This window comes from Solea solea, chromosome 5 (assembly GCF_958295425.1).
Source record: "Solea solea chromosome 5, fSolSol10.1, whole genome shotgun sequence".
Taxonomy (NCBI): Eukaryota; Metazoa; Chordata; class Actinopteri; order Pleuronectiformes; family Soleidae; genus Solea; species Solea solea.
Genome location: NC_081138.1, coordinates 25260148 through 25286663, shown reverse-complemented (window position 1 = coordinate 25286663; position 26516 = coordinate 25260148). Strand labels below are relative to the sequence as shown.

Genomic DNA, 26516 nt, shown 5'->3' with positions numbered 1-26516 from the left:
AGACTTGGCCTCTGAGGTGCAGTGGCCTCCGATAATGGCCTCATTTCCAGCACCAAGTGTTGCTATTTAATGGGTCAGGGGCAAAATAAAATACAAACCAAGGAGAACCCAAATAATACCTCACTGCACTGGCATATATTCATTAGGTTCCTCTGTGAGTTGTCTGCTCAGTAGAGAAATGTGCATTGATTCCTGAACGGCAGTGTTGATGAAAAAAGAGTGACAAAAATGTAGAAATGTTAACAGCAATAATACCAGATAGAACTCCCAATACTTTCTGTGTAAGACACTCTATGTTCACGGTCGTCTTTTGCCCCAATTCTTGTTGGAGAAACACTGTTTCTGAGCTGCAAACATCTCTATTATGCTCTTCTTAGACATGATTGTTGTTCAGATGACAATGCGTGACTATAAAAAATCACACTCACAGACCAAAAAAAGCATGCGAGTGGAGTGGAACGATAAAAATTTGGTGCTGTGCGGCCCCCGACACAGCACCAAATCGCTTTTTCCTGGACCTGTGAAAGAGCAAGTGGACCCCAAATCCTCTTCATCCGTAGATGCAGGGTGTGTGTGATATGGGAGGCGATATGTTGCATCACACTCTAGTTGAAACCCTCCCATGCTGCAGCTGCTCCACCCAGGCGCCCTGTCACAGACTCTCAGACTACATTCCAATAGCCTCCCAAAAGGAGGTACAACAACCCCCCCCCCCCCAATTTCCCCCATAAAACTATCATCTCAAAGTTTTGAGTGGCAGAGTCAAATGCACTTTTCTCATTGCCTCTCTGCCCGGATGTGAGGACACTCACGTTAGGCCCTGGCTGTGATTTTTTTACACTGTTTATCCCTTGACAACTTCAGGGGATAAAAGTAGTTAGGGCATGTAAGATTTCAACGACACAAAAAAAAACACGATAAAGTGTTTTGGAAACGGTATTGTTAACCCTAGCGTTAACACCTCTTGTTCATTAGAGTGGTTAGAGGACCATATACTTTTTCCCCAGTAATCTAATAATAGATCTGAGGCTTCGTTGGGCAAAGGATGACCCAGAGCTGAATGTCTGAAGACAGAGCCAGGATATGAAGAATATAGCCAGGTCTTATAAAGCCCAATTGCTGTGGAGTGTGGCAGATGGTAGTGTCGGAATTTGGCATCGACGGATGAGTTCATGGATCCAACATGCCTCGTGTAAACAGTCCAGACTGGTGGTGGTTGTGTGGGGAATGCTTTCTTGGCACAGTTTGTGTGTCCCATAAACCTAGAGCTTTGACAAGAACAAGAAATTTGCAGGATTCATGTGCGGCTGATAACTCTGCAGAAATACTGTGTGACCAGAATCATCATGTGGAATATGATGGTTGTATTAAGCAATAATCATCTGAGAGTGAAACATTGCATGCACATGGATCACTGTCAGTGGCAGCTGTGTTTCCTTTGAATAATTTACAATATTAAATGAAATCATGTTTGTGACTTTTAATATTGCCTTCAGTCATGTTGCCAATTAGTTTGTAGAAACAATATAGACGCCTTTATATTTAAAAGTGTAAATTATTAATGACCTACTGTATTTCAATTAACATAGAGTCAAATGCACCTAAATATTTACCTTTAATTATGACTGAACAGAGGCGATAATGGATCAACGTGTTTGTGTAGCAAATGACGTTTCTTGATAAAGACTAATGGCAGAAATAATGGGTTATAAACAAGGGAATCTTTCTGATCAACACAGTGGTTTACAATTTATGATTAGTCAGACTACATCCATCATTTTAACAAGACGGTGAACCACATAATTCTTCTGTCAACTCTCTCCTAACTGGAGTCAAACTGCGGTGTCTGTGCTGTGGTTTTAGATCATCAGTCCAATCAGCTGCAGTGGCGAATCATTACCTGTACAATTCTTTTAAAGGTATTTTCAGGGTTATTATTTTCATCAAAAACAGCAGTGGCCTAAGTGGATTTTTATCCGACTCCTAATTTCACCTCTTGATAAATCACCGACCACTGTGTTGCTTGTATAACTTATCAAGACTGAACAATAATGCATGTGGAGCAAATCACCCAGGTGATGTTGATGAATGTGCCTCTGAGTCATTGCACTCCGGTGAGATATTTGACTTTGAGCGGATATTGGGCGATTGTAAATAGTTTTTAATAACGTTAATATAATTTTTAATGAAGCACACATCACACACTGTGATTCATGCCACAGCTTTTGTCCGGTTGGGCAGATGTGCCGGCACGGCTGCTGTGGTCTGACAGTGATAAATGACAGGAGCATTGTGATGCACAAGATGATTCAGCAGCACAGCGTGATTGATTACAAAAGCCCATTTTCATTCTCTTTAGGACATTTTCAGGGGAAATAATTATGATTGTCAGTGAAATGACAACAAGAAGTTGAAAACCTTTTTAGAAAAGTAGACAAAATGTCCTGAACTCAAAGAAAAACATGACAAGAACAGCAGATTTGTTATTGTATTTATTGTTGTCTTCTAATTCTACTCTTTCATTTTATTCAATTCTTACTTTATTTCCAAACTGTTCAATCTGAGCAGTCCCTGCTCCTTTCTCATGCTGTCCCTCCTCGTGACTCCCAACAAAAATCTATGCTTCACTTAAAAATATCCAATCACAAGTGGATCATTTCCTTTGAATTATTCAGCACCAATTGTTATTCCACATTTATCTTCCTTGTTTTTTTGTGTGAGCATAAGCTCTTGCAAATTATTTGCCACCAATGGAATTAAGAAAGTTGTTTGAATTGTGTTCCAGCATTGGTTTTCATATGAGGCAGACAGGCACTCAAACAAGTGAATTAAAATATAAATTGGTAACTAGAAACTGGATTTTGGGAAAGTTGAAGCAGCGAGAAGCACAATTTTTTTTTATTTTTTTTCATGCAGTTTCATGGATAAAGCATATAAAAAAACAAGCCGTTTAATTTGAACTTCAGTGTGTCCCTGAAAGGTTGTCCCTTAGCTGCCGTCATACCTGATACTACAGAGTCACAGACCTGCTTTTTCCCCCCAGATGGAAATAACAGGCTCTCTGAAAAATCTAACTTCGGGAAGTGTTTGGCAGGAGAAGCATGGGGCACATTACATTAATAGGGTTCAGCTGTAGACATCCTTGTCATTGGTGAAAATGAACTCCATCTGAGCTGCAGAACGTCTGCATATGCTTTGAAAGTTTATCCCTAGCTCGTTCCACCTCTGACAAATGCATGACAAAAAAAGCAAGGAGTGGATTCTGACTTAAATTAGTGGTCCTGGTTCAGCTAAAATGAAAAAAGGAGTAAAATCGCAGTAAAATTTTTATAAGAAAGTGCTGCTTACAATCCCGTCGGTTGACACAAGTTGACACTTAACTCATGCTAATGGCGTAAGTTAATGAATGGATGCAGGCATAATTATACATGTTAATTTAGGGATTCTGTGCCAAGGTAATGATCTGGTTCCCATTTATTATTACGCCAATTAATCTTTATGCCACCAATCATTAAACTTGAGAGTTGTGTGAGTTTATTTATGACTGCATACTTTTATATTTGCTTCTAACGGATTGCCACTTCCAAACCACGCGTGACAGGAACACGAGAGGAGACCAATGCATAAAGATGCTGATTTAAAGCTTAATATGTGTCAAACTGTAAAGTCAGTTTTTGTTCATTTTGTTTTGTTTTATAAATTAAAAAATAATGACCATGCACATCAGACCACTGAGTGGCTATTTTACAGTAAGTATATGTTTTCTACTATAATTATGTTTCAAAATTTACCTTTAGGCTTATATTGCAATTATCCACAGCAACTGTCTCTCTCTGTGTGATTGCTACAAACTTTTTAATGAACCATAAACTAAATAAAGTTGTGTGAGAACCAGGATATATGCAGTTCTGGATGATACAACAGAGATATAGGGCAGCACCGTGTCTGTGTTACATGTTACTTGTTTTATAACTATCATAAAATATGTTGTAGTTGTCGTCATTAATCAGTGAGAGTTATTTGCTATATAATAATATAATTCTAAAATAATTTATGATGATTACAGAAGGAGAGTTGAGCGAACAGCCAGGCAAATGCAGGTGATGTAGACAAGGCTAATCAGCTTTATAACAGGTTCCTTGGTTGTACTATGACAGCTGCTCTTCCTGTAACTGCCCCTGTGGTTCCATCCAACACTTAAGACATGGTCTCCTCTCCTTGCAGTTCCTTGCCCCTGTCCTGGCTTCTCCTTGCCATCTCCTTTTACATTTGTGCACCTCCACCAATGCTGTAACGTCACATTCTTCAAACTCCTATTGCACTCCGTCTTTCACAGCGGAGTGTGCCCTCGGCTGCTCAAGAACATTCCTGCCCAACTGTGCAAACCCCCTAACTTGCCAGGCAATGGACCCTCTCCGACGTGGAGGATGCTGTCTTCTACATGCTCCTCTGGGCCTCTTTACACCTAGATTAATCTGGTGGGTATATGAGGATGATTTTATTGATTTCTCAAGTACATTTAATACCCTCAGACCCCCCCCGATACTCGAGAACAGCTTGGGAAGATTGCTGAATTAATTGACTGTCCTGGCCCCTTCCCAGTTCCCACTATACACATCTGACTCTGGGTCATGCCATGCTGAGAAATAAGTGGATGGAGTGACAAGAAGGATCTACTCCTGAATACATTAAAAATCACTGAAATGGTGGTGGATTTTCACAGTCCTGAGCCACCTCTTGAGCCAGTGAAAATCATCGCTGTCCACATTGAGATAAAGTTATATAAATACCTAGGTATACCTATAAGAGCAGAGCCGTCTGTTCGTCCTCAGGAGACTCCGGTCCTTCAAGGTCTGCAGTGAGATGCTCCACATATTTTTACCAGTCTGTGGTGGCCAGCAATCTTTTATATGCCGCAGTTTGCTGGTGAGACAGCATGAAGGACAAGGACAGCAGGAGGAACAAACTGGATAAAAAAAAAGAGGCTGCATCAGTGACTGGGTGGAGGCCGGACTCACTGGGCACTGTGGTGGAGAGATGCATGCTGAGGAAGGTGCAGGCATGTCGGACAGTAAAAAGCATCCTCTCCACAGTGTCCTGGCGTCTCAGAGAAGCAGTCGCTGTGGGTCGACTCATTTAGCTGTGCCGCCGAATTGAGCTGCTGTGAAGATCTTTGTCCCCTCTGTCATTATGTTGCACAAGCAATATCTATAAATTATGCAATAATAATGATCATAATGGTTGTCTTGTGAGCTGCGGAATACTTGAATTTACCCAAGTGGATGAATAAAGTGTCTGTCTACTGGATGGCATCTTTTGTTTTGAACCTACAGAGACTTTGTAAAGATGAGTTAAGACTGAGATTCTACTCTGTGCCCTGTAATACACAGAATTTCTGTTGGTGTCCTTTTACTGATGTACATATTACATAATATTCAGGAAAAAAATAGTAATTTTTTTATTTGGATATTCCCTTTTCACACATCATTGCAGAGAGTTTGAAACCTTTTTTAAAAATTTATTTATATTCATTTTCCTCATTTTTGGTATCGAATACAGCCAGTGTCTTTTTGAAACTGTGGTTTTGTTGGGGGTTTTGTACTTTGCCTTGCCTTGCTGTCCATTGGTAAATGTGTTGGACCCCCTTAAAAACTTGACGATTCATCTTATCTGTTTTATTTATTTTTATATATAGGATAGAGAGGGCCCATTGCCTGGTCAGGTTTCATCAGGTCTCACTCGCTTGGTTTGGAGATTCATGCTCTAAAAGGTAGAAAAGTACCTCAGAATTTCCAGGAGACTTCAAAATGACTTTAATGTCTGTTGCTAACAGGATTTTGGGTCCTATTTTGGAGTGTGCACATGGCATGCGTTCTTTCTGTGTACCTGCTGATATGAATGGTAAAGCTGGCATCAATTACATTCTATCACATCAGCATCCTGTGATCCCTTTCAAACCAGCATCACTTACTGACTCTTAAGTAAGTCTCTCCTGAGAAGAAACACACATTCTTATCAGGGAAGGACAGAGTTGCACCACTTCAACATCCACACGCCGCTCTCCACTTTGATATTTTATAATCACTGTATGGTAGAGAAACACATTTCCGTCACTTTCAGAGCGCAATCATGCACATTTTTACGTTTTAGGAGGTAGGTGGATTCAAAAGAGGCCTTTGCCAGGAAATATGGCCATTGTATGTTTGTGCACTCAGGTAGTTCAGTGTTGGATGACGAAGAAATAAATAGAGGATACTGAGAAGTGTATTATGTTGTTTGGGTGGTTGCAGGTGCAGAACATGAAATGTGCCCTTTTCAGTAGTTATGAGTCACATTCTGACATTTTTGGCTGTCAGAAGACTAAACTATGGGTTGGGGGCTTTTTTTTTGGCTCACTCACAAGAGGTTATTGTCACCATCACAAAAGCTGCTGTTGTGACTTATCTGTGTCTCCATCCAAAGGCCTTGCAGTTCTCATATTTCTACACTGTGTGTTGGGGATAGTGGATGGTGAAACCTCTGTCATGTTAAAGATAGGTGGTTGGGTTAACACAGAATAAGCAGCTCTTTGTTTACATATAAATGCTTTTACGTTTAAAATCCCCCCCGCTGCGCAGGAGTTTGAGTTAAAAAATTTAAAAACGTGCACATAAAAGCTTCAGAAGTGAATATTACTGTATCTTTTAGCAGTTTGACAGCATAACTGCAGTACTTGCCCCTGTCCACCCCTGCTTTGCCCATGTACTGTATACTAACAAAAGCATCCACAATCAGGTCTGGTAGTATTGCTTGACAATGCCTTGTTTTCAGAGGAAGAACACAGCACACAAGCTCACAAAGACTAAGCAGAGACAGAACAAAAATAACAACAACAACCAAAAAGTAAGCGCCACACAGTGTTGCCTAGTGAAAAACCCCACAAAGAGAGTTAAGTATATAACAGTTTAATTCATAGTGGCACACACACAGCCCATGAGTATCATCCTTGAACCTGAAAAAGTATTAGTTTGCCATGGCTGTTGTCAGCCTGTCAAATATGCTGTAATGAAATTATAGAGCAAGGGATCGGGATGCAGAGGGCAGCTGTTGCTCAAGAGGTAAGGCGGGTTGCCCACTAATTGGGAGTTTGGTGGTTAAATCCCCGAAGGAGGTTCAGTCCTCAAGTCCTGCATAACGACATGTCCTTGGGCTGTTTCCTCAATGTTTGAATGAACGAGCTATAGCGAAGTAGTGCTGTATTAATTATGTGAAATACGACCTGCAGTGTAAAGTGATTGAATATGGTTTGTAAATGCAGGCCATTAACATGTATGGATTTTTGCCGTAAACTGGTTTTCTTTTAATCCTTTTGTGCATTTTCAATCGGTCAGTCATTTGCACCTTTCATACAGGTTTGTGCAGTTCAAAGTTCTTATAGCTAGAAATAATAGCTAGAAATAATACTTTTTCAATGTATTATAATAATAATAATTTTTCTTCCTCTCTCTCTCTGTCTCTTTCTCTGTCAGGGTGACGATGTCCTGACCGTCATCAAAATGAAAGCGCAGTGGCCGGCCTGGCAACCACTTAATATGTAAGTAATGCCTTACCTTATCTGCCAAACTTTTTGGGATTTTGACATGAAAGTTCAACATCACCATTACATTTACTGGGCACAAGGACATATCCGGAGTATGGTAAACAGTATATACTATATCAACTGGCTATACCATCAATTGTTTGAAACTCTCATCCCTGCAGCAGATTTGTAATAGGCTTCCATTTAATTATTCTTAAGCAATTCTATAGGCTCTTTAATGGATCACTGCTACATGTTCCCGCATATTTAATTCAGTGGTTTCTCAGCACATTTTAACCCGAGATCTTAGTGAAGTAGCCTCTTATCTTTGAGACAACTTCTTCGTCTTTAAATTGTTGGACACAGACAGCGTGTGTATCAAGGTCTTTTTCACTGTGCAAAAGTCATTTTTCACAAGATTTTTTAATGTCTGCAGAGTGATTTTTACAGCAGTCTGTGCCAGCAAGCAAGGAAATCAATCTAGAAATATTATTGCCTTTACAGCACAGAGCATAGACCTTACTTGTAATTAAAGAGCTCAACCACTGGTAAAGACACTTAATGTAGTAATAAACTCACATACTGGCTTTAAGGCTTATGGAGTCAGACCATTCAGTTAGTTGGCAGTGTTGGATTTAGTGATAGCCCATCAGTGAAAACTCTGCTCTGTGGTGCCCTGAAACTGCCAGCTACTGTGTATTTACAGTGTGATTGCTCATTTAGTCCTAAATTCACTGAGGCCATCTCTTATTCATGAGAACAACAAGAAACTTCAGTGTAAGAGACGTGTTCTGTGTTGTTTTCCTCAGCCACAGGGTGCCAGCCAGGGCCATGTTTAGTCTCCAAAGGGGAGAACACAGCCAGGAATAGAAGTTGTGATATCTACATGGGCTAATTAGCTTATTCTGTGCTGTATACATGCAAACAGTTCATTTGTTTCACGCCCTGACTAAATACAGCACATCCAACTATGTCAAGGCAAATACGCTGGGAAAGGGTGATTTGTGTCCATTACATCATGGAAGAATCCTCTGATGAAAGTTTTTCTCACTTTGGAGCACAAATTGAAAACGGATAAATGCCAGTGATCCGGGATCGTCCCATAGCTCTCCTGATAGAGAAGAATAGAGAGGATATGTATGTATTCCCCTCTTATTCTCCCTCGTTCACTCTACATATGCTGTTGGCTACAGTGTGAACAGGTGAAGTTAAAGCAGCAAACATATGAAGTTTTTTTTCTGTTGAAACAACAAATGTCCACAATAGGAGTCAGACTGTAATCACCCAACAGCTACACCTTAATGCAACTGGTCATACTAGAGCATTTGCATATAAACCTGGAACTATGTCTTACTCGTTTCACTCACAACCAAATCACACCGTATACTACATATTTTCCCTTTTACTACTTGTTGTCTTCCCCGTTTTAATCCCTCTTGTCATAATTATTATGTCTTTGTCACTCTTGTCACGCGCTTATTTATTTTGCGTACACATCTGTTCCTGTAACTACAGTGCTATGTATAGGGTATATGGCATAATGAAAGATATAAAACATAATACTGTAGTTGATTATCTCACCCACTCTGCCCACAAAAACACATAAATCCAATAAAATCATAAACCTTGGCAGTCTGCAGTGATAAGCAGTGCAATAATGTATTATAAGCAACGCTCAAACTATCCCAAACACTTCCGAGGCCAGATCGAGACAACACAAGTTTGAACACAACTTAATGAAGGTGATCTCTCGCCTTAATCAAGTACTGTATTTCGGTGTCAACTCAACAGGACCTTGAGAATCAATAAATACTGATTGGCCACCCACACAGTTGCAAAAATAAGGAAAGAAATGATTAGTGCTGTGGATCCATGGAACAACACCATGAGACCTGCAAACGTTCACAGTAACACCTCTTGAAAAATACTCCTACGCGCACTCACAAACCATAAAAGAGTTTGGAATAGCCAGCATATTTCACCGGGGGTTAAAATATCAAGAGTGTTTTATGTCTCCCTGGTTCTTTTTTTTTTTTTTTTTTTTTTACCGAACTTGGTCTGGTTCTTTTCTTTTTTTCTTTTTTTTTTTCTGTCAGTTACGCTTCACTTATGTGTAGTGCCCAGGTGGCTGTGTGAGATAAACCTAAGACCTGCTGTACTCTGTGAGAAGACACGGGGGACGTGGAGTCGAGTTGTGTGTGCTCCCTGTGGATAAGGGCTATTTCCCATCCTCAGAGGCCATCATCAGTGGAGCGCACAAAGGGAAGACTGAGCTGGCTGAAGTCAAATGAGTGTATACGGGCATGATGACAGCGGAACAGGAATCACTGACTAATTGTCAGCGTGTCGACAAGAATCTAACCACTCCTAATTAATATTTTGTAGGCTGGAATAAAAATTCTTGTAATTGGTTGAGCCGTCAGTCATTGCTCACAACACAAATGCTGGCCAGAGGCATGTGTGTCTTTGTGGAGGAGAGATAAATGTGGGCTACAATTCTGTGTGGCAGTGAAACACATGCAGCTTCCATGAGTCAGTGACACAGGTTGAAACGCACTGTAGTTGCTCTGCAGCATGTGTGGAGATGTCCCAGCATCAATGCAAGTATCACCACCTGAGCTGATCCAAGTCCATTTTATTGAATCATCTCGAACACCTGCCCTGAAAAAAAAGACTAAGATACACTAAGATATTTATAAATGGTTTATAATAAGACTGTTAATTAGGTTGTTAACATATTTTAAATAACTAATAAGACATCTTTACACGTTCGATGGGCAACAGTGGCCTACGTGTATATGTACAGTAAAGTCTCATAATCTGTTCACAATTGTGTGTTGACAACTGAAAATGAATAACCTAAGTAATATATTATACATTGTATACATAACTGGAAATGCTGTGTATATATTTGCCTTGGTTCTGGTATTTATCCTACATTAATTACTATTAAAAGGTGATTTGGACCAGTCCTAGAAAAACCTGATCTAGATCTTTCATAAATCATTTGAAGCCGCTTAATGTTTTATAATTGGATTTGCAGTCTGAATCAATCACTATTCTCTGTTAACCTTGCACACTACCTGCAAAATATTAAACGTGACTTATTTTGTCTTTGCATGTAAGAAACAGGTGCAGCGAAGCATGTTCCTACTTTTTTTTTCATAACTTTTCTTTCTTCCTCAGACGAGCGGCTCCTTCAGCTCAATTCTCAGTGGACCGTACACGTCACCTCATGTCCTTCCTGACCATGTTGGGACCTAGTCCGGACTGGAATGTGGGTCTGTCCGCTGAGGACTTGTGTACTAAGGAGTGTGGCTGGGTCCAGAGGGTGATTCAGGACCTGATTCCCTGGGATGCAGGCACTGACAGTGGGGTGTCATATGAGGTGAGTAACAGCAATCAGACATTTAGATGCCATCACTACAGCAGCTGCCATATTTACAGTATATTGAGAAAATCTTCTTTGTTCCACCAAAACTCTAATTTACTCATAGAATCTCCTTTTTCCCCACCTGAAAGCCACTTTTCTAATCCTGCCCAAACCAGTATTTAATAGGGCTGCACAAGTAACATAGTAAATCATATGATTGATAATATCACTTGCGATAAATTAAGAGATACAAATTAAATGTTCAGCCTGGTATGTGTATATATATATACAATATATATATATATATATGTGTATATATATATATATGTACAGTACATGCACATATTCTAAGTCGCTTTGGATAAAAGTGTCTGCTAAATGTAGTGTAATGTAATGTAATGTAATGAGTCCGTCTTTTAACTCAGTAAATCAGACATACAGGGGACAGGAGACTGACCTCAGACTCAACTATAACACTGCTTTAAACTGTGTAAATCATTTTGAATGAAATGTAGCTTTTACAAATTGTCTGTCAACTGTTTGTTTCGGTGATAAATGACATGTGTTAATTTTGTTTTATTTGAGAAAATGGAAGGAAAAGGAACATTCACCCATATAACTCAGGTTACAACCCTGCAGACCTGTAGCTGTCGTAACCTTTTGCAACCTGATATTTCCCTCCACCTTTTACCCCCTGCGTGATCTTCTTCACTCTCATAACCTCCTGTTTGTCTGACATTACAACACCCTCTCATCTGCCTGCCTGCTTGCATTCACAATCACTCAGTCACTTACTTCTTCACACTCTTCCCATCTGCAACAATTCAAGTGTCATTACGCATCCAATCCTCAGATAACAGCCTTGAACGTTTGGAGCTCCCGTCTTCACCCTGAGGTGACATCTGCTGCGTGCTCACTGTCTTCAGTCCCTGTTAATAGATTAGGCTTTGTGTGTGTGTGTGTGTGTGTGTGTGTGTGTCTGTTTGACCAAACATGACTTTTATGTCAGTGAATCCTTTGGCTGTTTCCTCACTGCACGCAGGTGAAGCCACTGAGCCATGCTCTTGTGCTTGCTTTGGCTGGCTTCAGGAATAATTTCACTCTCTCTTTCTCTTTGTATGCCACACCTGTCTTCACTCACTTAGCCCATATGTATTAACTCAAACTGCACTTTAATGGCAGCATGGATATTAACAAGCTCTCTGTTAGCCGTGTGTTATATTGTGCCAAAAGTCTATTTTTACTTAATTCTTACTGTGTAGTCTGATGTATGGCTACAGCAATTGCTACTTTTTGAATGTGAATATTTTGCTCCTCTATGACTAATTATTCTAGGTTGAAAAATGTTTTCACTATTTTCTGACAGATGTGTCAGAAACAACGCAACTCATAAATTAACTGAGAAAATAATTGTAAAGTTGAGAGATAATGAAAAAACTCTACTATCTGCAGCTTGAGTGTGGTACAGTGAAGTTTGGACAACTCCATAATCCTGAAGAAGAGCAAAACTTGTGAGGAAGTCATCTGAGTGCAGAATGTGAATCATACACAGCAGATATTTTTGAGGCAAGTCACTGACACTGCACTGGAGTGCTCGCTGTGATAAACTAGATGTAAGGCAAACAAAAAAAAACTGCGAAAGGTAAAACAGGCAGGTTGTTCAAAAAACTGGAAATTAATTAGTGTCATTTGACCCTGTGATTTGTTCTATTTATCAACACACCGAGCAGATGGAGCTGCAGCAGTTAATGAAGGCAATTAAGGTTCTCTGAAACCCTCATCACTCAATTGCTGCAATCAGGGTCAAGATCGCACTTCTCAGAGTAAAAGAAAACACAACACAAAAAACAGGACACAAGAAAACATATTTTTGTGAGTTTGTGTTCTTTTTTATCCCACATGTCTATTGCATGTAGGCCATTCATTCATTCATTCATCCATTGTGGCTAGTAGAGCCAATCCCAGCTGACACAGGGTGAGGGTCGCTTACCGATCACAGGGCCAATGTACACAGAGCCACATAACATTTATGCTCACATTCTTACACTGTCACACACATCCACAAAGAAAGGCTCAAAAAAGCTCTGGTGAATCAGGGATGCTAACAACCTTTACACGATGATCTTAAATCCACTTAATAAACTCATTAAACCTCAGTCCTTGTGAGGTTTGAGTGAAAAACGTGAGATCCAAGTTTTATTAAAGCAGTTAACCTAAGCCAGTGATATTTGTCTGCAGCTGGTGAATAATAATTATGTCTACACACACGACCAGCAGTGTTGTAAAAGTAACTAGTAACTTTAACCCTTTAACACCTAAGCCTCAAAATGTCTGCCAGGACCCTTTCCCTTATCCAGAATACCTCTTAATATCTGGCAGTTATTCACAATTTACTGCATGCTAAAATAGTGTAGTAAACACACTTTTTCCCTTTCTGGCGACAAAGATTCGCCGCTGATAAAGTTCAAGTTAAATTACCGTAATAACCACATGTTGGCTTTGGCGTTTAACTTCTCAGCGTTCAAAAACCATCTGATTTTTTTCGATAGCACAAACCGTCGCATAATTACGGTAAGGCAAAGTGCACTTGCACAAACATGTCGGCTGCAGTGTTAAATGGTGGATAGATAGATAGATAGATAGATAGATAGATAGACAGATAGATAGATAGATAGATTTGGGTTTGGTTACTTGTCATATCAAAAAGCAATCTTTTGGACCGAAGACATGATTTCCATTTAAATAAAGCAACTTCTGCATGGCTTCAATCCCAAAGATGTAGAGGTTAAATTAAAATTAACATTCCCGAAATGACAGCTTAAATAAACAAGATCGATGTAAGACCTCATCTGCTCTAAAATAATAGTGCAGCGAGGAGGATAATGAAACTGTGGCTATTCCGGCGGTGGAGTGGGACTTTGTTACAAAGTTGTTAAAGGCACAGGCCTGTATCAGAGTAATGAGATCCATCCTCTGTGCCATTAGTTTTACTGTATCTTTTAATTAGTGGCCAGTCATTACTCCTGTCTATTTTCTCCCTGCTCTCACAAAAACAAACAGGATTGCTCTCTCCAGTGGTTTTGTATGGGTGGCCACAGTTGGGGGGGTGAAGGATGAGCAGGTCTTCTGCCTCCAGTCAGCCTCTGGCACTGGTGCTTCTATCAACCACATGCTGGCAGACCTTTACTGTTGACTAATAAGAGCATCTCCCATGTAAACTGCATCACTCCTCCACAGCTGCTCTCTGACTTTGGGACCTGTCCTCTGTCTGACTTGTGCTTTCACTAACTTTTTTAGTAACTTTAGTAACCACTTCATGACCTACATGCTATTATTTCAAAAATGTTTCCGTTCCTGTTTGTCTTCTTTTAGTCTCCCAACAAACTTGCTGTGCCCCCGGAAAAGATCCGCCCTCTGACCAGCCTGGATCATCCACAGAGCCCGTTTTATGATCCTGAGGGGGGCGCTATCACTCCTGTGGCCAGGGTGGTGGTGGAGCGCATCGCTAGAAAGGTCAGTCTCTTTTCACACCACTGCTGCAAATAGAAATAATTGGTAGATTTAATTGGGTAATGATAATAATTAGAGCTTTTCATCAGGTGAAAGCCAAGATTCAGACTGCCATACAGCATTTTAATTATTAACAGCGTCATGGAATGCAAAAGATAAAAACTAAAGGCCCTGAGAAGGGATCAAGGTCTTAAATATTTCTATGTGCTGTCCTCTTGATCCTTTTCATTCCCCCGTCTATATTTGTATTTCAAGGTGCTGTTCCTCTTCATCCTAGCTCTGTGCCTCGTCTTTCTGCATTCTGTGTTCGCACTCGGCTCTCATTGATTCTCTGCTATGCTGATAAATGAGTTGGATTTGACTGACATCAATTTTTAAATCAAAAGATGCTGATATTTCACAGAACGTTATTCTGAAGTTGATTCTGTGTGGTCGGTAGCTTGAAGTTTCTCTTGAAGACATTTCACCTCCCATCCGAGAGGACGTGAAGGAGCTTCTTGGTGAAACACTAACTTCAGTTGTTGCCATTGAAGAGCAGAAAGTGGGACCTCCTTTTTCACTTTAAAACAATGACTTTTATCAGCTGATACAATAATGACTGTCCATCAGTAGAGAATATTATGAATTCATGAGTAGGACTCAGTCAAATCTGCTGTTTTCCAAATTTTCAAAAACTTAAAATATAAATGGAACAAATAAAGAGCTGAAACAATTACTCGATTAATCGATTACTAAAGTAATTGTCAACTATTTTGATGATTGATTAATTGGTTTAAAGCTTTTTTCCATGATTGAAACAAGATTTCTGATGGTTTTAGCTTCTTAAATGTGAATATTTTCTTCATTTCTTTGCTCCACATAACAAAGAAATCATTAAAAACGGAATCAATTTGGTGTGTTTGGTACAAAACAAGACATGCAATTCAAGAAAACAAACAACTCAGTGAACACTTTCATGGCAAGTATTAAAATTCACTTTTGATGAAACAGAAACCAGGAGATGAAAGGTTCCCAATCCTCCAGTGACACCTAGAGGCAGATGTAGGGAACACGATGTTTTCTTTTAATCATTATTATTATTTTCCACTTTTACAAGAATCAATAGCACACACACGCATGTATAAACTTCCAAAGGAAGAGTGGTCATTTTCACTTTACACATTGGATTCTTGCCACAGTTTACGTTATACATACATCCTTCAGATGTGTATATTGTGCGTGTTCCTACATCAGTGCTGCCACTTAAGGATTATAGCAATGTGATACATCGTCGTGTATCTGTGTCTTCACAGGGCGAACAGTGCAACATTGTGCCCGACAATGTGGATGACATTGTAGCAGATATTGCACAGGAGGAGAAAGAGGAAGGTCTGAATGCTCTCTCTCTCTCTCTTGCTCTCTCTTGCTCTCTCTTTTAATTCTCTTGTTGTTAATGTCTGTTTGATGCAATTTAATGTCTTCTTGTTGTTTCACTTTAAAGTATTTTCTGCCTCTGCATTTTTAACTGCCTTGTTTTGTTTTTACGATGGCTTAAATGCATTTTTAATGTTTTCCTAATGTCTTATTTTTTAATGTATTTTCATGCCTCTTTAAAGCCTTTAAACTGCATTGTATGTGTGTGTGTGTGTGTGTGTGTGTGAATATAAATAAGCTTCCTTTGCCCTGACATGCATTAACTATCACACAGATGATACCCCTGAGACATGCATCTACTCCAACTGGTCGCCATGGTCGGCCTGCAGCTCTGCCACTTGTGAAAAGGGCAAGAGGATGAGGCAGAGGATGCTGAAAGCCCAGTTGGACCTCAGTGTTCCCTGCCCACACACCCAGGATTTTGAGCCTTGCATGGGGCCTGGGTGTAGTTATGAGGGTGAGTATCTGTCTAAAACTGTCATCCCCAAACTTAAAGATGCTGCTGCCTTATTTAAATACTGAAAATCTTATCTAATCAATGCACACTTTTTAATTTTTACACCTGTTCCTTCACAAAGTCAAGAGATATGTTTTATTGAGGGGTCAACTATCAGGTGATAGCTATTATATGTGGTCTACAGAATATATATGAGGATTAGAATTAGTTTTTATTTGCACACACACCAATTATTGATAGTGAACTGACCTCTGCATTCAACCCACCAGGGGCTCCCCAGCCCTTGACCTGTCCTGGCAGTTGAACCCTCCGGTCACGAGCCTAATTTCCTTCCACTAAAAGGTTAAATAATTAAAAAACACGTTGTTTGTTAATACTTGTTGTTTTATTTCTGATTCATTAACCTTAAACATCTTAAAGCCATTTGAGGCTTAATTGCATAACTTTATGTATGACTTTTTTTTCAGCCCACCTGCAGTACTGACATGGCTCACTAGGTGGCCATGACAGTACTGCACAGTGCACACTTTGGGAGTCAACTGCTCCAAAGACTGAAAGTTATTGTGTTTACTGGGGGAAAAAAACCTCTGTGTAATTACTGAGAGTTTTTAAAGCTCCGCCTCCACTGAAGACAGTCTATGAGCATTATTCAAAGGAACTGCAGGAATTGAATCAGAGCAGTTTACAATCAAAACACACTTTGGATTAGGCAGCATTAGGAAATAAAACATTTTTTATGTTAGGAGTAATTTACTAAGACCATTACTTTGTCTGTTTTTTCTAGGTTAATATTGGTCTCTTTATAAACACATTTGCCTGTGGCAGCATTTTGCGTGTCCGTGTCTAAACACGCTGACCTCATGTTTGTCTAGATGCGTCCACTTGTATGATGTCAGAGTGGATCACCTGGTCTCCGTGTAGTGCGTCGTGTGGAATGGCCACGCGTTCCCGAGAGCGTTACGTCAAGCAATTCCCTGAGGACGGCTCCCTTTGCACCCTGCCCACGGAGGAGACTGACAACTGTGTGGTCAATGAGGAATGCAGTAGGTTCATAATGTACCTTTAATACTATCCAGGTATATGTGACATAAGCTGCCCTGTAGGTTTAACCCTGCCTTCCTCTTCTGGCCGCAGCGCCCAGCAGTTGCCTGGTTACAGAGTGGGGTGAATGGGATGTCTGCAGTGCTACTTGTGGTCTTGGCATGAAGAGGCGAGAGCGCATGGTGAAGATGCCTCCTGAAGATGGCTCCATTTGTGGGGCAGAGGTGCTCGAAGTGGAGAAGTGCATGATGCCAGAGTGCCGTGAGTAGCGTTTTATCTCTGAAATCATTCACGCTGTTCTCGGGAAAACCACACAAAACTCATCCTCTGCTGAATCAGTATTGTGCAACACACCATTGTTATTTCTGTAAGTGCAAAATGTGCAATCCTTTACAATGTTTAAACTATGAATAATAAGCTCATGCTGTATATATTCTGGTAACTCACTGTCTACACTGCACATACTATTCCATTTTAGTTGACCTTGTAAAGAAAATACAGAGTTTCTCCTCTTCACACATTATATATGTTAGAAAATAGTGGTTAAGTTTCTCTTCAGGCAATTTAAGGCGTGTCTAAAAACCTAGCTGCATGATGCACAGGAGGTAACAATATAAAAACCCTTGGCACGTTTAATCACCAGTTTGCCTCGCTTCGCTGTGAGTAACTGCACCGGCAGGTGCTGCAATTTGTTGTTCCACAGCCACCAAAATGGTGAAAATGTTGCTTCTCTACATGTTATAAGAGCGTTTACGTTAATATTCTGTACAAACACTGATGAAAGTTTACGGAATCTGGTCCCCACTTGAGCAGGTAGACCAAAATAGTGTGTGTGTGCAATGGCTGTAGCGGCCACGCCCCCAGCATCTTAGATGATTTAAAACCTCATTTTTGAACACTTACCAACTCTTGTAATCACTCAAATTTGGTACGGTGGTTACTAACACATTTCCCCTTTGAGGTGACAAAGTCACAAGAGATATTTTTATCACTTTTACTTTTTACAAAAACAAATTTGACCTGATCCCTTTCATTATAACACCTCATCTGTTCTACAATTCACTTTAAATGTGTTACATAGACACCATCCCCTGCCTGCTGACTCCATGGTCTGACTGGAGTGACTGCAGCGTGACGTGTGGGAAAGGAATGAGGACGCGACAGCGCATGCTCAAGTCTCCCGTGGAGCTGGGAGAGTGTACAGAGGAGCTAGAACAGGTGGAGAAGTGCATGCTACCCGAGTGCCGTAAGTAATAAACCATTCCTATCTGCATACTCCAATACTGTGAATGTATGCAGATATGTAGATTATGGAAATGAATGATGAATTCATCTTCGTTATGCAATGTGGTTCCTTCATGCAGACGTACATACGACAGGGAGGGGACAGCCTCTGTCTCGTGAATCTATTACGAGCTGCCAGTCATTTGGAGATCACTGTGCCGGATTTGCATTTTTTGCTACAATTAAGGAGAAAATCACTAAACAAAGTAAAAAACTAAATTAAAGCTTAAAGTCAAACGTATTAAAATGTGCTTAAGCTCTGATACAATTACAACAATACTTAAAAACAACAAAACAAATGTTTACGTTAAAATATTTGAACTTATTTCTATTATACACATTCATTCACAATTGCTATAAGAAATCAGGGAATCGGTTTTGGTTTGGATAGACTTTTTATTCACAGACCCTTTTTTTCACTTGATTTTCCTTATTGGAATGTTATTCTTCATGTATTTTATAATACATTGTACCTTATATAATACATCTTATTTTACATTTATTTTTAAATTGCTTACAATTAAAGGAATACTTCACCGATTTGCATTTAGCTTTGTATTACTAAAATAGAGGTAGTATTTTTGAACAATTCTGCTAATTCTGCAATTTTTAGAGCCACTCGTAGGGGGGCGGGACCTCATTCCCAGAATGTAAACAGTGTCCGCCATCTTTGCTAACAGTTACGCTAACAGGACCAAGTGTCACTGTGGTGGCCACGTAACGAAGAAAAGAATGAAGCTATTTCTCGAATCAGGGGAAACTGAGGTTGGGAAGCACAATCTTTCAAAAGAACTACGTCTATTATCGCTGAAGATTTCCTTTAATCACTTTGAACTCAGACATTGGTTTTCTGCTCCGCCTGTTCTTCCTCCGTCTCACTGGGTTCACTTCTGTCTCCTCAGCCATCGACTGCATCATGTCAGATTGGACCGAGTGGTCCGAGTGTAACAAGTCGTGCGGGAAGGGTCACACGATCCGCACACGCATTGTAAAGATGGAGCCTCAGTTCGGAGGGAACCACTGTTCAGAAACCATCCAGAGAAAGAAGTGCAAGACCAGGAAGTGCTCCAGAGGACAAGCCGACAGTGACGAGAAGAAACGTCGCAAGGAACAGCGCGAGAAGAGGAGGAGCAAGCAGGTGCGAGCTGAGGTCACGTCTGAGCATCCAGGTTGGTGTCTGCTCTGCTTTCACCATGAAAATGTCACTCAAATAAAAACTAACCTTGTCTCCTAAAAACAAATGATGTTTCTTCATTATAGTACCTATACCACTATACTATAGTACCACTATAGTACCTATATTTAAATGTGATAGGGTTCTTTAATTGCGTATGGCACTTTTGGCCTAAATGAGGTTGATGATATCAATGTATGTGGTTATTTTTAGGCATCAAAAAGATCTCAGTTGTCATGGTCTGCTGCTGGGCATAAAGATGCACTAGAATATTTTGTGTGGCAGATGTCTCTCTTTTGTCAATAGTTGGGTTTCCATGACCCCTCGAAAATCGCAAAACCTAAAAATCTGATAGAAACATCTAAAGTTAAAAAAATCCCTCAAATATAACCCTTGTCTGCATTTAAACATCACCGTTGTGTCCCGGGCTCACTCTGAAATTCTGCATTCACAATTCATCTGTGAACACCTCATTCACAATCCTCTCCCAGAAATTGCTTATTCGTGACTGCTGCCTTTGAACGATCACCCGCTGCCATCGTCTTCTGTTGAAAACAATCACAGCAACAGCAGTAGCTGCAATCACTGTTCCAAAACCATGGAAACGCAAAATGCTTACCGCCATCTTCCTTAAATTTTCATGAAAAACACATTTTGTGAGACAATTTTGTCTCAAATTGGTCTCAAAGTGAGGCCTGACATTCTTCTCAGCTATATGAACTACTCTCTATTGGTTACACTGTATGTAAAACACCAAAGGATAACGATGACGTAACCTGGAAGAAAATATGTTCTCTATATAAAGTATTGGATAATATAAATATAATTTAAATGTCATTTTTGAGATATTAATACACATGTTATCCTGATGTATTTCTCCCTTTTTTTTTCTGATTCTTCTGTGCAGGGTGTAAAATGCGACCGTGGTCGTCCTGGACGGAATGTACCAAACTGTGCGGTGGAGGTATTCAAGAACGACTCGTAACAGTGAAGCAGAGGTTTAAGACTGCCCAGTTGTCCAGCTGCAGGGACAGGAGGGAGATCAGAGCTTGTAATGTGCACCCCTGCTAAAAAAAACAAAAAAAGAGTTGGGGAAACAAGGTTGATGTGGACAGCGGGTGGGGGTGGGCGGGGCCACTGTTTAACAATGATTCAGTGCTCTCTGTATAGGGCCGAAACGGCACATGCCTGAATCTGTTACCGGTTAAATCCAGAGCTGAGATCAGCTGTCAAACAAAGAGGAGATGAACTTCTCTGGAAAACTCTCTGGATTTAAACTCAGCCGATTCTTCTGTGCTTTTTCAAACTAGCTCTGACACACAAACAACTCTTTTGCAAGGTTACTGTAAACTTGTTGTGGTGTAATTCAATCTTGAAAATATAATTATTAAATATAAATTGATTTAATAATACAATAAAAATGTTATGATATCGTGGTTATCCCTCAGTAGAACAGCATATTCCAGATTTAAAAGCACAGGTGCCAAACCATTCCAGTGTTTTCTACAGTCTGCCTTTAATTGTTCATTTGTTTCCAGGACACACAAATGTCTGTTTGACTTTCTACTCAGCTATATTGTTGTACATGTAGACTCACCATGACCAGGATATATATATATATATATATATATATATTATATATATATATATATACATATATACATATATACATATGATTTTGGCGCATTTTTTTGCTGTGGAAATCTTTGATAAGAATGTTTCCCAAGATTCTTACCAAAGTCTTGTGTAGATGTTTTCTAGATGTTTCCCCCCCGTCTGTTACTTTATCTCTCTTCCTCTAACATATTAATATTTTGGAATAATATCACCTTTACAATAAAAGTAAATGTGGCAACTTGTCATCTGGATCTTTTTATTCGGGGGGGGGGGGGGGGGGGGGGCTGGAAATTAAATCAAAGGTGTACTCGTTGACGGCCACTAGATGGCAGTAGTTGTTTTAGAACCTAGAAGGCTGCTTCTCCATTTGCTGCTCCCCCTGTCTGTAGTTCTGTGTATTAACAACACGGGGGCAGTGTGGTGAATTGAGCGTACAATCCAAAGCTCCATAGGTGATGAAGTAATGCCTAAATACTGCCTGAAATTGAATGAGATAATATACAGTACCTTATTATTTAAAGAGACACACACACACACACACACACACACACCTCCTCTATGTTGTAGCACACGAGGGGGGGTGGGGTGTTAGTGTCAGTGTTTCCTCACTGTGAAGCTGAGGGGACAGGGGTGAAAAATTCAATGCACACATCACAATGCCACTCCTGTTTCCATGCCAACCACACACACACACACACACACACACAGTGGATGCTTACACACTTGGATAAAAAAATGAGGGAGGGATTATTACAGGCTTGACTGAGCAGTTAAAACATAAATACCTGTGGAGGCTGTGATAAGAGGTTCTCGGGGTTAATTAAAAGAAAATAAAGTAAATAGATGCGGGACGCGCGTGTTTGTGTGTAATCTGACCGCGATTGAGTTGTGCAGTGCAGATCAGACGCCGTTATGCAAGTAGACCTTCCATCTTCTGTCTTCTGTGATATTATAATGAGCTGCCTCCGTCTGTGGACGCGTTCATGAATATTTACGTTTGTGAGAGCAGGCCACACTGCTGCACATGGAAAAGTGAGCCCTCTAACCTGTTTCTCCATGGGCTTGCCGAGTTTCCAGTCTCGTGTGAGAAAATAACTTCAGGCCCGTGATAGAGTGACTCCAGCGAGACGCTGCCGCCAGGGACAGGCAGGCGTCTCGTGGCCTTACTCAGCAGATCCATCAGTCACTGACACACACACCGCTTCTATTTCTGTGTCTCGGAACCGTTTGTAAGAGAAGGTTCACGCACTGCAGGTTACAGCAGAAACCCTGTGCTCATTACAGAAATGATCCGCCACTGCTGAGTGGAAGCAGGGACACTTGACTTCTGCGACCAAACCTTTGCCATTAAGTTGCAAATACTGATTCATACAAATTATGCCCAACACAGTTTGGGTTAATAAGGATCAACTTTCCCCGCTTCAAGCCCTTCAACGGATGTTTGCTGATGTCATTTGTCTTATTGAACCGTTTCCCAGAGAGGAAAGAAGATGACTCTCTGGATTTCCTCAAGTTTTCCACCTTTTTTGTGTGTCTCTGTGTTGGTGTGAGCTGTGGACAGACCCTGTAGGGTCAGTGGGTGTCAGTAAAGGTTGGCGTGACCTCACAAAACAGTCGTCACATCAGTTGAAATGTTCATCTTCTTCAGTAGTTTGGCTGTGGACGACTGGACTTGCTTGAGTTGAGTTGAATACGTTTCACCTGTCCTCCAAGAGGCTTCTTCAGTTCTCACTCACGAGTGGGAAGAACCTGCTGTCCACCTACGTCAGAAGGACAGGGGACACTCTTTTGACATTCTATCCAGGGAAGGTTTGAAAGAGGAGTGAAGGAAGCCATCTATGTTAACCTGGAGAAACCATCAACAGAGGAGGTGGACTAAGACACCTACAATGCTGTCCTGAGCTCTTTTCACAACAACAGTGAAGTCCAGCACCCACACAGTGGTAGACTCTGTCTCTCAGGTACCTAACGACCCGTTCAGCTGGGTATCAGAGGTCAAACACCTGGTTCTTCCCACTAGTGAGTCAGAACTGAAGAAGCCTGTTGGATGAGAGGGTGAAACGTATTCAACTCAACTCAAACAAGTCCAGTCGCCCACAGCGAAACCGAACTGAAGAAGAGAATGACCTGGATGACTGAGAACCTTCACCGACATCTTCAAATGTTAATGACAAGTTTATTTGACGTGGGTAACATGGTTAGGATCAGTGCCTCACAATGAGAAGGTTCTGGATTGAATCTCACAAAAGCAGAATCTGATTGATCATCATTTTGGCTGGTGAAGTGTCAAAGTGTCATCTTTAAACACAGCCAAAAACCACGACTCGTGTCATGTGATGTTCTGTCATTACCTGTTTTGTTATCGCAGTTTACCTCGTCCACACATTGATGTGCTTCTTTCTGTAAACTGCTGTCTATGATGACTGAATCTGGTGGAACGGAGTGTGTTGTGTTTGTGGGAGCAAGACGTTTCATCTCGTGTTAATCAGTGTGATCACACAAGTCTGTTTGAATTTCATGATGAAGCAATTTAGCAATTTCATTGCTCGTCGGCACAGTCCATGTAACGTGATACAGCAGCAGGACGTTCCTCAGTCTTTCCACTGTCTTTTTAATCGTTGTCAATGTAGAGCTTTGTCTTGCTGCGTGACAGATAACGCGGGACGAGCTTCACACCGCCTTGACGTCTGTTTCTTGACGCGACAAGCTCTAATTTTTAACAAACACTTTAAACAATCGTCCGTCTCATCTCCCCGTAAAGGATTATGAATGGAGTGTTGTTTTGTTTTGTTTTTGACAGCTGACATTCTGTTTATCTTTGTACAGACTGTGAACAACGAGAAAATGACTGTGTGAAGTGCGGACGGCGGGTGAATGCGTTTGCTTATACATTCAATTTGTATTTGAGAGTAAATTGGACGAGGTCAGTCTATACATAACATAACATACAGCAGGAAAGAGAGAGAGAGAGAGAGAAAGCTGGGGGGGAAAACACAGGTACACAATTGCTTCCCTATTTATTAGCCTCACAGGCAGTTCTGCAGTCTGGACAGTGAGACACAGGAAATATTGGATTTCATAAACTAATAAACCTCGGAGAGGGAGAATCAATACGGCGGCCAGTCCTGCGGAGGCTCCTTTTCACAAATGTATATGCCCCCGCAACAATCAATGTCGGTTTACAACCTGTACGGAACAGAAGGAAGTTGTGAAATGTCAGTTAGCATTAGCTCACATTCATAATATTTAGCCGGATAAACAATTAGTCTGCAGACCTTTTTCTGTGTGAAGTTTGCAGCTCCGGGGCTGCAGAGATTGCCTCCCCGAGGGAACGGCTCATTATGTGGCTCCAGTGTTTATGCATGTTTAATTTCAAAAGTGAAATGGCTATTTGCCATTTTCCTGTTCATTATCCCCCCCCCCCATTGTTATACTGTCATCTCTTTCTATTGCTGGCAAAGAGCAGGAAAAACCCTTTCAACAGTGATAGAACGTGATGGCTTTCCTGTCATGTTACTTTCCCGTTGCTGGGGAAACACATTCTTGCTGGGATTGTTTAAGTCTCACTCTGTGGCTGCTCCTGATTATTGTTGTAAATTAAAGCTGCAGTCAGTCAGACAGAAAATGCCAAACAGAACATTGAATTATATAAAAACAATGTGTAACATACATGCGCCATAGTTATGGTGTTGTACTTCTCTGAATTATTTTACTAAAAGTCAAAGTCACTTCCTTCAAAGAAAATAAAAGCCCTACAACAGTGCTGCCCTTTACTGTTTGTTTCTGTCAAGTTTTTAATGACTAACAGATCTGAAAAACTGGTCAAATTGAATAGATATAGAATTGAACGTGAATTAAACAAACACAGTGGCCGCGTCATGACATTAAGTTTATTCTTCATTTGATCAAATGGAGAAAAAAAAGTGGGTTAAAACTGTCCTTTATGGGTTTATTTTGACGGGGTGTACGAATTCCTTTGCATAAAGTGTATATGAGATACTTTAATGTACTTTATAGTTCTCTGAGGGAAGGAGCTCAGCTGTGCTCACATAACAACTGTAAGTTAGAATAAAGAGAAAGAAACCAAATGAAACATGCAACATTACACATGGATATTTACTGTAATAAATACAACAGTGCATTGATGCACTATAAAGTACAAAAAAAAAGTGGAAACATATCCAATAACTCTTCAGAAAACTGCTGAAAAATCAACACAAAACCATGTGGGACACTAAACTCCTCCTGCTACGTCCGTTTAAAGCACATCAATCAAAAATTGTGCATAACCATAATATATCATGTGTAAAAGGTGTGTTGCTCTCAGTGCTTCCCCCCGTCACAGACACACACAACAATGGCTTTGTTGCCATGACAACACAGCATAGCCCTCCCAATAGCTATAAGTCGTAAATTACCCTATAATCTTTTAAAGGAAAAGCTGGCACATTTTCAGCCTTTCAGGTTTGCACGTGCAGCGCCGGAGACAACCTCGGACTGACAGTTAATAGTGTGTGTGTGTGTGTGTGTGTGTGTGTGTGTGTGTGTGTGTTGGGCTTAAAATCTATAATCCGCAACATTATAAAGACTGTTAGACTACCTGTTAGAATACTGACAACAAACCACATGTCTTCAAATCCCCGCATTTTACTGACCACATTAAAGCCCTGAATATCTTCACTCTCACAGATACCACTTTTACTGTCGTGTTAATTAAAAAAAAACAACAAAAAAATACTGAGCCACAGATCATGGTGCAGTATGATGTTCATTAAAAATGTAATGCCACCGCGTGTTACATAAGTAATTAAGTCTTGCTTTGGAGATGATTCCGCCATCCCATGTGGTGTCTGATTAAACAGACAAACTGCATTTGTTTTGACTCTATCCTCGCAGCAGCTTCCAAGTGGAGATTACGCTTTTGTTGAACTGTCGGTGTCTCAGTATGCCGCCGTGTGTTTAATGTATCTCTGCTGTATGTGGCTGCGTGCAGAGAAGAACCTTCAACCCTCCCAATCTCTCCATCCAGATCAGTCAGGGTCACAGTAAATCAGAGAAAGCATCACTAACATATTATCAAGCAATTAGG

The 26516-nt window shown here is 40.5% G+C and overlaps 1 protein-coding gene across 2 annotated transcripts in view; it reads left to right on the top strand.

Annotated features, from left to right (window-relative positions):
* Window positions 1-21670, top strand: part of spon1a (spondin 1a) — a 94568-nt gene extending 72898 nt beyond the window's left edge. For both annotated transcript variants that reach the window (XM_058630242.1, XM_058630241.1), the window contains 10 exons: window positions 7509-7573; window positions 10745-10946; window positions 14304-14444; window positions 15734-15809; window positions 16129-16311; window positions 17184-17354; window positions 17446-17613; window positions 18434-18598; window positions 19539-19805; window positions 20718-21670. In XM_058630242.1, coding sequence (XP_058486225.1) covers window positions 7509-7573; window positions 10745-10946; window positions 14304-14444; window positions 15734-15809; window positions 16129-16311; window positions 17184-17354; window positions 17446-17613; window positions 18434-18598; window positions 19539-19805; window positions 20718-20881 — 1602 coding nt within the window. In that variant the 3' untranslated portion in view covers window positions 20882-21670. The remainder of the gene's footprint in view (window positions 1-7508; window positions 7574-10744; window positions 10947-14303; window positions 14445-15733; window positions 15810-16128; window positions 16312-17183; window positions 17355-17445; window positions 17614-18433; window positions 18599-19538; window positions 19806-20717) is intronic.
* Window positions 21671-26516: the final 4846 nt, after the last annotated feature.